We start from the raw sequence: 18468 nt of genomic DNA, 5'->3' as shown, positions 1-18468 counted from the left end.
GTGGAATTGCATTGGAATGGTCTTTCATCATTTGCTGCAAGGTCTAAGCTTGCATTAAGGTAAAGAAAGAAACAATCAGAACAACATGTGCTCAGGGGTGCCAATCATGCTGACCCTCAAAACTGCACATCAAGAATTTTAATATAATCACACGGTATCCTGAAGAGCAGAGGAGACATGAAATTCAGTTTCACATGTAAGATTAGGTAATAGCACTCCCCAAATGTCACAGCTGCATTACAGGACATGACAAGAATGATCCAGCACTGCCTAAAATCACCATGACAGAGACAAAAGCTAGAAGCAAGACCTGGCCTCTCCATCTAAATCCTGGTTCCGAGTACCATCCACACTGCCAGTGAGCGCTAAAGACTTCAAATGGAAGCACCAGAACTCTACACTGACTGAACCATTTGACCTGCAATAAGGTTTTTTGTGCGTTTTTTTGGGTGGATGTGGTTTTTGCATTATTGTTGGGTTTTTTTTTGGGGGGGGGGGGGGGGACGGGGGTGTTTTTGGGTTTTTGGTTTGGTTTGGGTTTTTTTAGATCTGATTTCCATAAAGCTACAAACATTACCTGGAAGAAATCTCACAAATCGTGGCATGAAGTGAAATCTGGGGCAGCAAACAGAATCATTTTCAAGCGAAGGACCTTAAATGAAAAAAAAAAACAACAAAACAGAAAATTAAGAACAAAAATGTATTTGCAAAACAAGAAAAAAAAGAAGGTAACCCTGCCACAGATTAAATCGATGAACTGTGATTACATTTGATAGGGCCTAATTTTCCATCAGAAACGTAACAAAATGCACGGCAGAGAAGAACAGAGCAACAACTTCTAGTGAAACCTTTCACATGGACAACTTCAAAGAAAGCTCCAATAACTTAAAAATAAAAAGAATCTAACAAAAACAGTTTTATTTAAAACAGTGATGTCGGTGCTCGCGAGAGGGCACGGAGTAACTGCACGCAGACCAATATGACCGTTAAGCAGATCTCGTTTATTTACGTATCCGAGGGTACATTTATACTATTCTATTATCGTGCACGCTCCGTGTGCGTGTCATTTCTATTATGATTTGTTAGTATGCTTTGTCCACGCGCCTCTATATTAGTTCTGATTGGCTTATGCTAAAAAGCTATATCTTGCAGGTGCAGCATTCTTTCTTATTTTTCAACTTCCCCATATCTTGTTGGTCTCATAGCCAAGGCCCTTGTTCTGTATTATGATTGGTCAGTTCATCACCACCCCATTACCACCCCCTGGACATGCCTGGACATAGCTCGTTCAGTACGTGACCGTTGTCCTGTGGGAACCCCACACAGTGATACACAAAAACATTGTTTTATATAATTAATTCACTTAAGTCTTACAGACAGAAGCACTAGTTTATCAGTCCCTCCCAATTAGTGGGGTATTTTTTGGTTACAACAACAAGGATAACAAGGAAATTTCCGTGATGCTATTTTGTGGTTTTTCTGTTTCCTATTTCATCATTCAAAGCTTTGAATGAAAATAGAAAGAAAACCAGTAAGTACCTGGTGTTAAAAAAGAAAGAACAACCAGACCCAGTGATACGAAGGACAACATTGATATTAGAATATATTTAGCATCAAACCAGAGGCGGCTACACAAAATGTACAAAACCTGTAGGCTCCTCTGTTTAACTGCAGTAAGTGCAGAGTGCATCTCCAGAGACAAAATCAAGACACCAAAACACACCTACAGATTCTGAAACAAAATTCCTTTAATAGTCACGGTTTTCTTCTAGACCAAGGAAAGGATTATCCCTGAAATTTTCCTTTGTCACAGTCTTCACAGAAACATGTAGTTTCATCTTGTCAAGTCAAAAACATTCAGCAATAATGATACATTATCCCTCTACAGCCATCTGTATGACACTGCTTTGTAAGTTGACTGTAGAGAAATACTGTATGAGTAACTTGTTTGTTAGCTTGTAAAAACAGAGAGAATAGTCTACCTGACACCTTGGCTTTCAAAATACCGTGCACACGACACGGTGCAATATTAAACATACAATAATATTTACTGGTTTATGAAAAATAATAGTTTTGGATTAAGGAAGAAATTTAGTTAAACTGCGAGAATACAGTGCCAAGTTTGTGCACGTTAATTGCTACAGCCCACACTAATGAACTCTTAATATATTTCATCTTCTTGAAGAACAAAGTGGAAGTCTGTCCCTCTCATGTAAACCAGCATTTGACTTTGTTCTTTTGAGGCCCCTCCCCATTTTTTTCTTTCTCGACCAAAGAACATAACAAAATAGAGTCCTATTTACAAAAGCTGCAATGAATCGTGTTTTTGTATGTTTTTTTCCCGCTAAATAAAAGTTACCTTTAAGATTCCAGTCATAGAGCTCCAAAATATCTTTGAATAGATATGAAGAGAACAGCTCAAGACCTCTCACACAAAAATTCTGGGGAAAGAAAAAAATAAACCAGAATTACAATTGTATAATACTGTAACACAAATAATGCCGCTCACATATATTTAAATAAATCAATGAAAAAAACACTGTCTTCATATTTGCCAACCGCTAGACACTGGGCTTTGGAAACAGTATTGATATCTCTGTAATCATCTAACTGTAACATAACGCAGTGATCTCTTCGGAAAGCATTGTCAAGAAAGCATTGTAATGCAGACTCTCTAGTCAATGCCCAAATCAACACTATAGGCAGAAATTATGAATCTGCGATGCACTGAAACCCTTTTTACCTGAGTAAGCTAAGTAGATGACATATTTCTAAGAAGGATCTTTTTCGTAATTCACTTTTTCCTACACGTCCATATTAAAAGTTTATAAATCACCATCTGTGATATCATTATGAATTCCATAGCAATGTATCAGTACAACACAGATTGAGGATTTTGACCTCAAGAGTCAACAGGAAAGGAGAGGAGAAAAAGAGAAGAAAAAAAAAAAAAAGAACGAGTTTCTTCTCATCAAGTGGGAAAGCAGCTCCTCCAAATCAAAGAGCTTTCATTCAGAAATGAAGGAACTTAAAAAGCTTTCCTTAACAAACAAAATCAGGCCAGGCTGATATAAGCTGTGTGTGTATGATACTGGCCATAAATTCCAAACCCAACACCACCATCTCTTTTGCAAGAATGCATTAGAAAAGATGGTCTACAAGTAGTGCTGTAGCCAATTGCTGTAGCCAATTGACCAGGAGTCCAAAAAAAAGGTCAGACTCCTTATTTTGCTTGGTAGCCATTTGTTGTTTTAGAACAAGATTCGAAGACAACACAACAGACTCAGCAACAAGAAATGAATTGCTTTGATCATGTTAATCTTGCTGAGGAATTTCAGGGCTCTTGCATATATTTAGATGCTGTTGAGCAACAAAAAGATAGAACTAGAAAGAAAAATGTAAATATATGTGACTAAATTAAACACTGATCCTATCTTTGTAGATAGTATGCAGGGGTGCTTCTGTACCTACACGTGCTGTTCCACTGCAGCAATTTACTTCACAAACTGGCTTCACCAGGAATTAATTTGGAATAAAAAAAAAAGATTATTAACTGAATGCGCTTTGTTTGTATCCACCGGAAATTTGTTTTGGCAACAGCTTATATTAAGTACTGATAAGCAATCTTCAGAGCTTCAAACTTATGATTAAGTTTCAGCTCTGCCATTGACTTATGCGGTCCTGGCAAACCAGCACCTCCATATGCCTTATTTTTGTCATCCGTAAAAGAAGGATAATGCCTAACTCAGCTTACAGATAAGAGTACCTGACATATATAATTTAAAATTAAAAGAAGCTATGGATACAAGCATTTCTTACTATTTGATTTTAATATATGATAGCCTAGGTAGATGGATTTATGCTAGTACCTGTGAGTGCAAGTTCCTTTTCAGCCATTCATTCAGAACACAGCCTGTCTCTTAAAGACTTCATGAGATGGGATTCTGAAGAGTTTAATCCATTAAGCATATCAAAAACTCATAACCCACTCCGACTTTTTGACTAATTATCCTTCTTACCTCAGGCATCATCTCCTCAATGAAATGAATTGTATAGTCAATGTTAAATCTGATTACTTTACATAGAGGAATCTGGAAGGAAAATAGAAATTCAGCATGAAAAACTATACAGCATCAAACGTATAGTTAATACAATTTTGTATGCAAAGGTATTACTGTCTGCTGAAAAGGACACTTACTAAAACAGCTGCTCTGGGGGATCATGCAAAGACAGGAAGACAGGCATGTGTAAGAGAAGTGACAGTTCTAACCTCCACCTCTCTAATAACACAGGGCTGACAGAAGGGACGGTAAAGGAAGACTAAATAATGCCATCTACTGGAGACAAAATTTTGTTTAGAAGAAAAAGCAAAGCTCAGTAGACCTGTATCTTCTCTCACTCATATACTTGGAAGTGAATTTATTGTTGGTGACACAACATGTCAGATTGATAGTGATCTCAAGGCACACTGCCAATTCTGTTAGCTATGCTGTCTTGAAATATGGCTTTAAGTCATAGCAAAACAATGTAAGAACTTCAGGATAAATTTATAGGTTTATAATAATTTCACCCAATAAATATTCTCAGAAGTTCACTCAACTAACTAGTAAGCCAAACATCTAATTCCTTTTTTTCACCTTTGAAAAAAGGTCCCTTTGTTTGTGAAGTCTATGAACTGCTGAAGGTGTTTGTTTGCCTTTTTTGAATGGGATTTTTTAAAGCGAAAAAGCTAAATTTCTAACAGACTACAGAAATGCCTAATCCTACCCTACACATCTACAGCTCTTAGCAAGCTTTACTATTCACTGGCCTTGCAAGCATAAAAGGATCTTAAAACAATTCAATGGTCTGTGAAAGTGAGGCAACCCAAGGTTATTTTGCATTGATAAGCACACAAACAAATACCTGAACACTGCTGGGGTTGCACTGAAATCAATGGACTTAGAGGTGGAATATTCTGCTTGCATCTTCTTGCAGCCCACTGCCAAACATATGACTATTTTGTCTACAAAAATCTGTTGATATCTGCATGATAAACTAAGAAGCTACACCAAACAAGCAAACAAAAAATTGCATTTCCTACAATTTGATACAATATTAAATATGAATACAAAAATAAAAAAACCTTGGAAGTCAAATCTCCCATGTAGAATCTGAAGAGAGGAATCCCTGTCATATTTAAATCAACAGTTTTTTTAAAAAAATAAAAATACAGGGAGTGTTTGCTCACTTTCTAACATATAAGTTCAACTAGGAGAGGATATTCTGATTCAGAAACTCAGTAGCCTGGGGTATTTTTCTTTGTATTGAATAGAAAATGAATGCTTTAGATAAGTGACCATGACCAAAATCTCCATGAACTAGAGCTCCATGTACACAAGCAAATACATAGCAAAGGAACATGTGGCTGGTACTATAAAACCGTTTTGGTAGTTATATTAAGAAAATTATAATTTCTCTTATGACTGTACTAACCATTTTCCCTAATATCTGACCTGCTCAATTATTACTGAGTAATAGGAATAACAATAATAAGACTTCTAACACTGTGAAAAGCTAAGCTTTCAAATTACAGAAATTTGGTTCATTTAAAGATGTTGGTGTTCAGATCTCTATTTTTGCTACCCTTTGCCACCTCCTTTTTTATCAAATATGTTCCAAAATGTCTCTCAAACAGCAGTTTTTATGTTGCCAAAAATCATCTCAAGACAACAAGAGACTCCTTCCAAAGGGCTTTACACCTGTTAGTAACAGGTATATCCAGCTTTGTATTCAACATCATAAAAAAGTAATCATTTGCTGCTGATCACTTCCCCTATTTGGAATGAGAAAAAACACATGCACTTTACAGTAAGAGTAAGCTCAATGTCTTCACTAACTACTCATGTCAGACAAGAGGAGTTTTCCCTGTTCTCTGTATAGAAAAGATTTCCATAACTATCTGCCTTCCTGTAATGCAGTAGACACAAAAATTATAAAGATAACGTGGTCTCCTTATCCTTTTAATGGGAGTAAAAAAAAACTGTTCCTTTTTGCTCATTTGCAAAGTGAAAATGTAAAGCCTTGGGACAAATCTGCCTTGAACCCAAGGCCAAGTTAATGGTACCAGGCATGAGTGCTTCACACTGTCACACCACAGGCAGAACTCCACTCTCTCACTGACTTCTTGTCAACAAGAGTCCTTTCCCGTGCTCACGAAAATAAAGTGTTGCCATATGTATTATGTAAGGAAACTGTCAGGAAAAAAATACTTTCTTCTCAGTGCCTCTCAGTTCCAGCATTCTTACATCCCAGTCCTGTACTGATAACCATTCCTATACTGGGGTTTTGCATTGGTGGTGTGCTTAGTAACAGGTATAAAACCAAGGAAACAAACAAACACTACAGCATTTGAAAAAACAGTTCCTGAAATAGCAAGATGACAAAAAATCTTCAAGTGTACAGATATTAAGTATTTGCATGCTTTTCATTCAGATATGGCTAACTCAGCATATATTGGAAAAGCAGAGCAGTCAGGTATCAATCATGTCCTTTTCTTGTTATATCTGTTTTCAAAACATAAAATTAATTGCCTTTAAATACTCATAACTTTTAATCAAAAACATAACTTGCCTAGTTCCTGAAGAAGCTGAACAGATGTTAGAAAGTAGTGGATACATCTAGGTAAGTTTTTAGAAGAGAGAAATCCCTTTAGAGTGGATCTCTGAAAAAAGTCCATTTGTCACTTAAAGGGGAAACCTTTTTTTGCTGCTGTTTTTTTAAACTCTTCCAACTTAAACAAACCTCCTCATCCAATTTAAATCCAATTACCAGTTTTAACAAATTATTCCATGGTTTATTTCACTTCCAAACTGTGAAACATATAAAATCATTACTTTGATGCACATCATAGTCTCAGGCACAGTTTGAAGACAATGCTTACCACAATTAGTCAAGACAAAAAACACAAGACTCATTAGTACAAATGTCTTTCCCCTGTCCCCAGTGCTAGTAAGATGTTTGTAACACACATGTATCGTTGTTTTAGAGAAGTTCTACTTCAGGGCAGAAACAGCTTACCTTCCAAACAAATCCCATGTATATAGTAATGAACATACTTACATTTGTTAGTGGGGCATGTGCAAACATTGAGAACCCTTCGAAGATATATTCATGGTCATCATACTCAATAACAGTAGGTCTGTCTGTCTAAAAAAAGCAAACACCACCACCACAGAGTAAGCAAAAAGCAGTATTACTTCCATCACTGAAAACAAAATTAGAGTCCTAGTCAGAGTTATTTATAAAGTACTTACTAAGAAGTTTGTGGGAGGCGACACAGTAATTCGATAGTGGTATAGTCTTCCAGCATTGTTGGTCATGGGGCGACATGGTTTAATGGGCTTAAAGAAATAGATAAGTACAATTATGTGTAAAGTCAAGGCAAATTTAGGTTAAAAGAGAGAATAAAGCATTTCTAATAGCCATGAAATATGCACTAGGAAAAATTCAATAAAAGCAGGTAGTCATAATTAAGCATTCTGAGAATAGGGAAAGTGTGGCCTTATCTACATTTTCACTTTCAGAAATATTTTTAAAGCTATTCAAAAGGAAAAAATGGTGAAAAACATTGCTGTAATTTTTTTCATTTTCCATTTGACTCTCCATCTTTGTTACACACAGCAGTTAGTCGTTTACGTACCAGACTAATTTCCTCTTTTATATGAATTTGTTTCAGGAAACTTATTTCGAAAGCTTACAAAAAGGAACCTGGACCTCACAGGAGAAGATCTCAAAGTATTTTATCAAGAGAGACAGCTATCAGCTCATCTGCTTGGGGAAAATCTGGGGCCTGAAGAGATTAGTCTATCAGGAGAGAGGCAGCTCTGGTAACCCTGCTCTGTCCAGCAGGTTGCAATGCCTGCCTCCAAGGTGCAAAGGCAGCCAGCCCTCCACGCACTCTGATGCAACACCAAATGCCTGGGATTCATGTTTTCTTCCAGCTTGTTCTGAAGTAGTCCAGTTTAAAGACCTAAAAATCCTCAGCAGACTGACAAAACCAGTTTCTCCTATGTCCTACATCCAACTTGCTGCAGTTCAGAGGCTGCCACCAGCCTGCTCAGAATACATCTGTCTGCACGAGGAAAAAAAAAAAAATCACTGCAGCGAGCGGAGTACTACTCTAAACAGTGTTACAAAAGTTGGACTGATTGCGATGGTAAGATAGCTACACCACTATGTAGCTCCGGGAACTTTGCAAAACCCATTCAATAGGTAGGGTAATTATTCTGGCTGTTCAGCCCCAAATTAAGCTTCTCACTGCTGCGACAAGACAGTTATAAACCAGCTAGTTTAAAGCTAGGCAGGTTTATCTACAAGACACTTTAAAAGCTTGTATATCCAAGGAGGTTTTCTGAAACCTCAAATTCCGAGCTGGCCTTGCTCCAGGGAGCAGCTGCCTTCACACAGCAAATTTTATATATCAGTTTTCTCCTGCTAGAGACAATGTGGGGAGGAACTGATCCTGAACCGGAGCGATTTATAGTAAGCTTCAGACCAAAGCCATTTTTCTGAAATGGAATAACTCACAGAAACATTCACAAATCCTTAACTGCAGAGAAATAAAAATATGTTTCAGTAAATATATGTAAAAATGTATATTGAAAATGAAATTATTCAAGAAAAATTACAAATGTAAATTGTAAAACCTACATATTAACATTCCCAAATTCTTTCACAACAACAAATTTTTTTAGAATGAAAAAGCTTGAGGTGGTCCAAGCACTGTTTTTATTTCGAGAAACAATACTGATCATGAAGCGTGCTCTGTACAAATGAGTATTTCTAAGGAAAATAACCAAACACTATTTCAACAACATTTTTCAAAAGAAAGGCACTACCATTCTAAAATGTGTTTCAGGAAGCTGATGGAGTAATTTTTTCTAATCACATATTCAGAAAGAACTTAATAAACCGTTTGATAGCTTGCAGTGCAGGCATGCTCTAGTACTAAGGAAAGAACACCTCCCGACAAGCTTCCTGCTCCTGTCAGCAGCAGAATTACTACTTTATTTACTCTTCCTTGTAAAGCAATCCCTTCACAAAGAGGGCCCTCATAACATAGTCATCCACTTGAAAATGGTAGATCTTTGACCACAAGTTTTTTTGTATTGATGTAATTGCATTTCAGGAACTTTAAAAAACAAAAAACAAAAACAAAAACAAACAAACAAAAAAACCAACAAAACAAAAACAAACAAACAACAAAAACAAACAAACAAACAAACAACCCAAACAAATGCAGGCAAAAGTTTTCAGGCAGCTTTCTTTACTGGTATTGTGTTTTAAATATGAGGTTACACAACTAAGTGATTTAAAGTCACACAGGAGTTTTTACTCAGCCTGTAAATCATGGGAAAAAAACCCTCAAATCAACTCAAGTATGGGTTTACAGCAGCAAGTTTGTATTCGTAATTGCAATTCTTAGAACTACTTACCTCTTCACCAGGATAAATGCCATGTCTTATTCCCGTTCGTCGGGCTTTAGCACTGCACTTGCACAAAGGTCCATCATTCATCTGTCAAAAACAAAATAGGATTCTGTTTTTATTAAAAAATGGTTTTGGAGAAGTATGTTGGTTTTAATGCCTGGAGCGCTGAGGCTTCTAAAAGCCTGTCATGCTTAGATTAAGTGGATGTTCTTAAGCCAATAAAACTGAAAACAGTATAGACTAATGTAAGAGAACTACACAATAGCATTAGAACTTCATCACTGTTTCAGAAGCATGAGATGAAAAAATGGTCTCAGCAGAATTGTACCACTCTACTATCATATACATCTTTTCCATTTCTTACACATACAAACACCACGCTGTCTGCCTAAAACGAAATTCAGGCCCTAAACATGCACGTGCAAATATTTACACGCTGAAATCTCCAGGTTCAAACAGTTCCGCCCAGTTCACTGACTGAAATCCCATCCCTGATTAAACCCTCTGCCATGTGGCAAGGCTATCACCCGAAGTATGCAAAGCAGACCCTTTGAAGATTTTACTTGGTACTTTAAGGAACTAATGAGAACACTTCAAATCCATCCTGTGAACAGATCAGTAAAAGAGGAAGGGCGAAAAAATATCCACTTCAGTATTCTGTGTGGGTGCATCAAGTAGCTACACCAAAAAGGGCCACTGCACATGGTATAAAGCTAGTGTCTTTCTTTTCACTTTTATGACCAAGTTCAATGCAGACTATAAATTACTGCAATACCCTAAAGCTTTCTGCTCTTAACATCATGCCCCTTGCAGAAATCCAACAATAAAAAAAAAGGAAAAAAAAAAAACAAAAAACAGAACCAAACCAGCAAAACAAATGAAGTTCCCAACCCCAGGCTTGAATGGAGTTTTTCAGTTTGAATCCAAGAACGGAAACATTTTTTTTTAGACTTAGAAAAAGCCCAACAACTTTGCAATGCAATACAAAAACTAGCAGAACTTTCCATGCCATTATAAGCAGTCTGAAAATGTAAACAGCGTCTATGGCGGGGCTAAACAGTATCATCATACAATAGATAAAATGGTAAGATACCTCAGGAAGCAAGAACCACCAAACTGTTGTTAATTTAGTCTTCAGACAGTTGAGAGAGGGACACAGCTTTTTAGTTTTGATGTTAATTCTCTGAATGTTCATCTCAGTTCAATTTCTTCAGACTGGCACAGCGTGTACTTGCAAAGGAACGCAAGAAGTAGGGCACTTCTCCACTCCTTTGGGAACTTAGTCACGCAATCTTAACAAGAGTGACATGATGGCTTTTTGTTCATGCATTTTTTCCACACTCTGAGACCCTTGAGGAAAGTGCAGGCTCAATGACATTGAATCACGCTTATAGGTAAAAGCGTACTTCCTCACTGGCTTATAAAGCCACAAGACAGAAGAGAGTAAAAAAATGCAAGTCAATAACAAATTGCTCATCACTCCTCAAAAAGGTCTACTGAGGCTATTAAAATAATCATCATTTACTTTTGAAAATCTCATCCTTAATTCTTAGGACTGTTCAGCACTAACACTGCCTCTATTACATTAAATGCACAGACTGAGACTGACAGATATGAAGCACTTGTAAAGCCCAGGACTTGAGGAGCAAGTCAGACACTATCTGTCTTGTCCCTAATGATACAACTCATAGGAAAAATGCAGAAAATCAACCATGAAGTGATGATAAAAAGCTGTTGAAAGATCATTTTACGTAAACTAAGGCAATGGCTTCTAACTTCCTCTGATCAACAGGGCAACACAAACAGATAACACTTGTAAGCAAAAGGCCTCTGTGGTGGCATCGCTTTAACAGCTTACTTTCTGGCAACTGTCTGGAGATTATCCAAACTAACAAACACACTGCTCAGACTGAATGGTTAGCAAGATCCATCCTAAAAATCCAGTTACGTGTCAGACGGTGTACTTGTACGTGCCACTGTGCACAGCAATCATTCCTGTTCTACGTAGTGATGGTCAGAAAGCATTTTGGTGTACCAGATAAATACCCAGGAGGACACCATACGTTTTCAAATAAAACCTACTCAGAAGTAGTACAGCACCGACAAGCTCACCATGACCTGATTCCAGCCCCTTCAACACAGATGAAGAATCAGTCTCAAGATAAGTTTTTTTGTGAAAGAAAGCTTTTCAGCAGGAAACTCATAAACCACACATTCCTCAAACTATTCATCCTACCGTTATTTCACTTCTTATTTAGCCAATATTCTGGCCTAGAACATTACTTTGAAGTGTGCCCAAGAGCTACACAATTTTTTCAGTTAAATACCTAAACAGTTCGCTAATTTTGTTTTCCATACAAATAAAAACAGCTAGCTATGCTCAGACAATTTTTTTTTTTAACTAGAAGCATAAATATGAGTCTGTAACAGAATATTCAACAGACCTTTGAATTACCACAGCGGCAATAAGCATTGCAGTACCTCTTGGCATTATGATTTGTTGCATGCTAAACTCATGCATCACACAAAGTGCCAGTAAAATAAATTTACTGAGATCCCATTTAACAATGAGCTAGAACAGACTGTAAAATATGGAAATAAGAAAGATTAAGATGGCAAATTTGCAAACAAAAACTAGTCTTCTGTGCAATGTATATATTCAAAACAACACTTCATGAGCTCAGCAATTACATTTAATGAGAACTATAATCTCTGTGCAATTACAAAAGAACCATTAGACAAGAAATTAGGAGCATTAGCTGCATATTTAAAACATTATTTATCATTATGTGTTGAGAGCTTTTAGGTGAAAAATTTGTAACGGAGGTAAACATGCTGCCTTTTCTCCATCCCTGAATTCATCTGTGTACCTTTATCTCAGGGCTAAGAGGACAGCATCAGTACACTGTTAGCAATTCAGGCTTTATCAATGCTGTCAGACATGATTCCAGATGAATAATCCCCAGGATTCATGAGCTGGATCCACACTCTTGAAATCAAAAGTGAAGTGTTTTGAAGAAGATGAGAGGAAAAGGGGGGTAAAAAATGAATATTGAAATGGATGTCACTCAGCATGTTTGACAACAATGCAGAATTTTAGGTCTACAGAGGAGAATGACTTTCAGACACACAGTACTTCTTCCTTTCACCATACCTGTCCGGGATCATTGTACCACAGCTCTTCATGAAGACGATCAGGGTGTGCTTTTTTACGCTTAATTTCTGCAATGACGTCAAAAACTTCGGAATCTGAACTGCTAGAGCAGCTGCTGTCATCTTCAGACTCACAGTCTGAGTCACTGGAGCTCTCTGATTCACACAGGGAAAACAAAGTCATCTGAAAAACACTTCCACACGCTCTCTTCCCCAGCAGCAATGCATTCTCTAACATGACGTAACTAACTGTGGCACACTGCAAGTTATTAAAGTTGTGCATGACATTCACTCTAACAAAAAGAGGGACAGCAACTGCATTTTTAATTAAAGATGACAGCAAATGCTATGGATATCAAATGTCTACAACAACGGCATCTGTTTGCACGCATCAGATTGCTGTTCAGCTGTCCAGGAGCACCACTGATCAGTTGTAGAACAGCAATTTCAGTTACTTGACATTGAAGATTTTAGAGCTATAACCAACACAAGTATGACAGTAAAATTTAAAAAAAAAAAAAGGAAAAAAGAAAAAGAGAGAGAAAAGAGAAAGAATACACATAAGGTCACTAGAATGAGCTAAACAGAACCTCTTGTTGTTTAAAAGTTAATTCTGCTTGCTATAAGCAAAGTGCTTACATCTAATTTCATTTTACCTAAAAATACTACTGTCTGTAGCAGGATATTGTCTACTTAAGAGTTTCAAAACAGCACATATGGATAGAATTATTATAGAACATGTACTGTTAGACTAATTTTTCAAAATCAATTATTTCTAATTAATTCATCATCACGTGTTAGAAACCACAGACAAGAAGAAAACCTGGAACTACTAGCTGAGCGAATCCAGCCATAAGTTTTTTGGAAGCCTTTTCTGTGAGTTTTCCTTCTTACTTTTTTTTTTTTAAACAAGACATTTTTCTTTGTATGAACTGAAACAATTTTCCCGATACATCAGAGGGGAGAGCAATGCTAAGAAAAAAAAAAAGAACAGAAGATGGTCTCAGACTTGTTAAAATGTCGCCTTTGTAGCGTTGTCAAAGTAATGTTAATAAGGGTCTGGACTTAATTAAAAAAAAACAAAACAAACAAAACAAACAAAAAAACACAAAACACAACACCACACACACCACCAAACCCACAAAAAACCCAGAGCCTGATCTCATATATCTCTAACCTCCTGTGGTACTTACAAGTGACTCCCTTCCTTATGCATGTAATGTCACTCATTTCCACAGATCTCAGCTCCAAATTAAATAAATGCCTTCATAGCCAAGACATATAGCACTATGTAAGTAAGGGTTATTATTCTTGGAAGGAGTGATGAAACATTTCTTTCATTTCTAAGTTTTAACTTAAAAGAAAACATTACTACACTGTCAGTGCTTTGAAATACTGTGAAATCATGGTGTAAAATATGTGTATTTACTGAATACAAGACTCTCCTTAGTTAAAAGAAAAAAGAGGGAGAGAGAAAATGAGAGAATATTACTAGTAAAATACGTTTCCATTTTTTCTTTCTTTTTTTTTTAAAATCAAGATGTATTTTTATACAGTCTCTAATCCAGCATAAAGTGTTATTAAAATATATCCTTGGGACGTATAGTTTACATAGGTCATATATGCTCAGCTGCAATCAAGTTTTGTCTGAATGCGCATACACATATATTCCTACAAATATTCACAAACACTTGAGTTTTAAAAGTTCTCTGATAAACATTAATTAGTTGCGTACCTCTAGTTTTAGGTGCAAAATGAGTGTGGGACCTGTGAGAGTAAGCTGGAGTTCTGAAAGACCAGTGCAGAACTTTTCGATTTCATGCCTTGAAATCAGCCTTTCATGATCTAAAAGTGCTCTTGGAGTGCCTTGCTATCTCACTACAGTACACAATTACTGCTAACACAAGGCAGAACAGAGACAGCATTTACTTAAGTACAAAATAAGACAAACTATTAGACACCATAGAAGCATGTATCTAGGAGAAGCTGGCACAGACACCAGGTCAGCCCAGGGGACCTGTACAGACACAGAGCCTCCGGGTCCTCCAGAAACAGTGGGAAAAGAAACACAGAGAAGTTGCTCTTGGCCCTATCGTATTTTAGCCTGGAGCAGCAAAGGAACTCTTTCTGCAGAGATCTGAGGAAGTGAAGCTTTACACAGGTACGTTGAATGTAGCAGGTTTTTCCTTGCTTCATCCACATGAAAATATACCTCCTGAAAAACCCTACAGTTAACTTTGCTAGTGATTTTTGAGTTAATTTAAATATGTGCAAATCCGCTGTTCAAAAAAAACGTAAAAAAGATGTTTCCTTTACAAGTGAATTCACATTTTATTTAATGTGTTTATTTTTTTCTTTCAACTCTACTGTATCTTTTCATACTGCCAGCATGTAACTGATCATGTCATTATATACCTGTGTTACAACTTTAGAAATTTTGATATGTGATTTTTAAAGAGTTACTAAGCTCAGATGTGAGAGTCTGAAGCAGCTTAACAGGCAAACATGAGCATCAGTTGAAAAGCAAGCCCAGAGTATCTAAATTATTGTGACATGCCTAAGAATTTATTGAACTAATACAACTGACTAAAAAACACACTATGAAACACTGAAATGCTGTAATGATAAAAAGAACAGCTAACAGTTCTCACAAAACAAAATAAGAAAAATAGCTTTCACTGACTTCTGAGTAGACAAAATTGCTACCAAACAGTACACCCTGCTAATTCAACCAGTATTTCCCCAATAACTGATAACAACTAGCAGACCTATTTCACTGCAAGATCCATATGCGTGGTGCATGACAATGCATATAATTTATGTTTTGAAAATTGATACTTCTGCATAAGATCATAGTAAGTAGAGTTGCACAACCAAAATACAATCCAGAAGAAAGATGAACTCAGTGCCATAACAAGCAGCCTTATGAGTTTATCACCACTATTCTTGCTTCCTTTTTAGAAATATAAGACCAGGAGCTCCTCAAAGCCTCTTGTGTGCCATGCTTTGGCCTATCTGATCGTGCTCAGGGTGCTTTCATGCCATAAAAGAGACTTTAGCATAAGGCAGTACTGGATACTCTCCATTTTCCTTTAGGCTTTCTGGGTAAAGAATCTAGCTCTTCTTCAGTCAAAAGCAACAGTAAAACTCCCATGGCTACGCAACACAAAGGAAGGATTAAAAAAAAGACAGATTAACCTACCAACATTATTGAATACACACAAAACTGCCAAAAACAGATTAATTACAGATTATTCCATTTCAGAGCTTTTTCATCATTTCTGCCTACCTAAATCTTCATCTAGCTTGGTCTTTGGTGGCTCCCACGGTGGCCTGGCTGCTTTGGCCTTTGCCTGTCGCTTTCCTAACTCCTCGTCAAACTTTTCATACAGATCTCTGAGCTTGCTTGTTCCTACCACAGTAGAGTCCCCCTGTTAATTAAAAAACAGAACAACAACAACAACAAAAGACAATGTTGAAATAGCACATGAACACAACATGCACCAGTGTTCTATGGTGAAAAGCAAGAGGGAGAAAAAGACAGATCTGTGCAGTTCCGTGAAACATGGAAATACTTGTTAAGGCTTTAGCATACCATTACATTGCTCCACCAGGTGAATTAGCAGAGAAATGACTTCATTTGCTGGTGTATTATCATCAAACCTTTGGCCTAATGAAGCAGAACTATGGCTAAGCATATTTAGTACAGCTCAGCATTGATTTTTAACATGTTTAGAAGAAACAGGAGACCTGTGAGAGTATTTTGCAACTAAAAAGAATTTTATCACACACAAGAAACAAAACCCAGCTCATTTTGTTGCCTGCTTTGAATCACCATGAATTCACTCTCCATGTCATTCTCAAAACAAACCCACAACCAACCACAAACAAAAAATCCACAAAAAAACCAGAAACCTACCCCTGTCTATCACAACCCCACCAGGAAGTGTTATTGTCAAGTACAAAGAATCCTGACTTCCTGCTTCTTTACAAAATTTTCTCCAAGGCTGTGGGAATATACAGTGCTTGAGCCATCTTTGCTGAAATACATGTATAATGGAAAAAAAACACCCTTCCCTCTTGGAGACAAAAAAGTACCCCTCTTCCATGTACCACTAATCTGAATGCAAACAGACAGAAGAAACTGATGAAAACAGAGAAGAATACCAACAAATAAAGTCCTTAACAGGGTTAAAAGACTGAGATGGTTGGGAGGAGAGAAGGATTAAATGACACAAAACATGATCCTACTGAAGGGTTCATATTAATCAAGTAATCAAATAATTAATAAAGGACTGTGTACGGTAATTGTAGAGCTCTCTCACAAACATACCACTTGATCCATAGGGTCATTGGAATAATAGCTTTCAGAATGGGTACAGCGAACCCAGACTGGCTTAAGTAATTCCTCATCTTCCTCTTCATTTTTTTCAGATGCATTCTCCTCTGATTCTTTGTCTTTGAGAGCAGTATAATTTTTCTCTTTGCTGGAGCTCTGGTTCTCAGACCACCTTTCTCTGTCCTCCTCCCATCGGGGTCTCTTTCTCTCTCTGCTTGGAGACCGACTTGGTGGGACAAAGCAAATGAAAGGAATTCTCTTTATTATATTAACAGTGACAGTTTTATAATGAAAAACAAATAGTTTGCTTCAGACCAGTACATCGTTTTATCATATGAATTACAGCAAAACCCAATTGCCTCTTCCTGCTTTTAACTTGCATCATAAAGAGTACTTTGTAGTTCTGACCTAATATAAAAAATGACTTAAAATTGAAAGTGCTTTTGTATTTTAAACCTCATTCAAGAATTAGAATGAAAAAATACATGCTGTTTTGGATTAAAATTCCTACTTGCATTCTAAGTGACTTTCTTTTAATTTTGTTCCACAGTTGGAAACTCACCACTAAAAACTAAAAGACACATCACTCACGACTAAAAGTTACAATATAAGGAAGTTTTAATACATAGCCCACAAACTACTTGCATGAGAAAAGAATGAGGGTTTTATCAGAAGGATTACAGAGAAGCCATACTGCTTGTGTTACTCTAACTCTGGCACTCCTTTGAACAACCTGGGATATTCCTTATGTATTGAAAGAGTAATGCTTTCAAAAGCTGAATGTAGGAAAACTACTTTTTTTTAATCTCCTCTGCTTACAAAGCCAATAATGTTGCACTGATTTAAACTATCCAGGATTCAGAAGGAAAGGAGCATCAATATTAAAAAAAGCTCCTAAGAGATGATTTAAAGATAGAGTAACTTTAAATAGTCTTGGTACTTTACAGACTGGAAGCAGATGTAAGCAGAAGCCTTCAGCACACAGCACTGAAGCCCTCTCCCCAGAGATTAATCCTATTTTCTAACTCTACAAAGTCTTGAGATAACTGACATTTGCACGGGTAAGCAGATGGTTATAAATTTAAGACACTCATCTTTTCTGAGTTTCAAACCAGGCATGCACGCATATATACATACACAAAAACTCACATGTGTGGATGCACAGAGCCTCACATACACAAAAAAACGAATGTAACCTTCCTTACCTTCCTGCTCTCTTGTAATCTTTTTTGTAGGATCTGTCTGGTGATGGTGATCTTCTGCTGTCACGGTGCCTATGCCTCTCCCTCTCCCGCTCCCTTGGAGAGTTCAAAACGTAAGTTAAAAGAGAAATCTGGCATTTCATACATTGCACACCTGAAAGGAGCACAGAAGGCAGCTGAGATCACGTTATACAAAATGACACACACGTGCTGACTGCTAAACCCAGACATTCTTAATGCTGACCTTCCAGAAATTTGTAAGAGACCTATCTCCTCTGCCTTTGTCATAAAGATGTCTATCTCA

General features: G+C 37.0%; 1 protein-coding gene across 2 annotated transcripts in view; it reads right to left on the bottom strand.

Annotated features, from left to right (window-relative positions):
• DROSHA (drosha ribonuclease III) overlaps positions 1-18468 on the bottom strand; it is a 71892-nt gene that overhangs the window by 46937 nt on the left and 6487 nt on the right. For both annotated transcript variants that reach the window (XM_068396297.1, XM_068396298.1), the window contains 10 exons: positions 18168-18260; positions 16957-17188; positions 15913-16054; positions 12625-12779; positions 9477-9557; positions 7296-7382; positions 7102-7188; positions 4020-4091; positions 2360-2441; positions 578-652 (listed from right to left, as the gene is read on the bottom strand). In XM_068396297.1, coding sequence (XP_068252398.1) covers positions 578-652; positions 2360-2441; positions 4020-4091; positions 7102-7188; positions 7296-7382; positions 9477-9557; positions 12625-12779; positions 15913-16054; positions 16957-17188; positions 18168-18260 — 1106 coding nt within the window. The remainder of the gene's footprint in view (positions 1-577; positions 653-2359; positions 2442-4019; positions 4092-7101; positions 7189-7295; positions 7383-9476; positions 9558-12624; positions 12780-15912; positions 16055-16956; positions 17189-18167; positions 18261-18468) is intronic.

The sequence above is a fragment of the Nyctibius grandis genome, chromosome 3 (assembly GCF_013368605.1).
Source record: "Nyctibius grandis isolate bNycGra1 chromosome 3, bNycGra1.pri, whole genome shotgun sequence".
NCBI lineage: Eukaryota > Metazoa > Chordata > Aves > Nyctibiiformes > Nyctibiidae > Nyctibius > Nyctibius grandis.
This window is presented reverse-complemented; position numbering and strand designations above follow the sequence as displayed.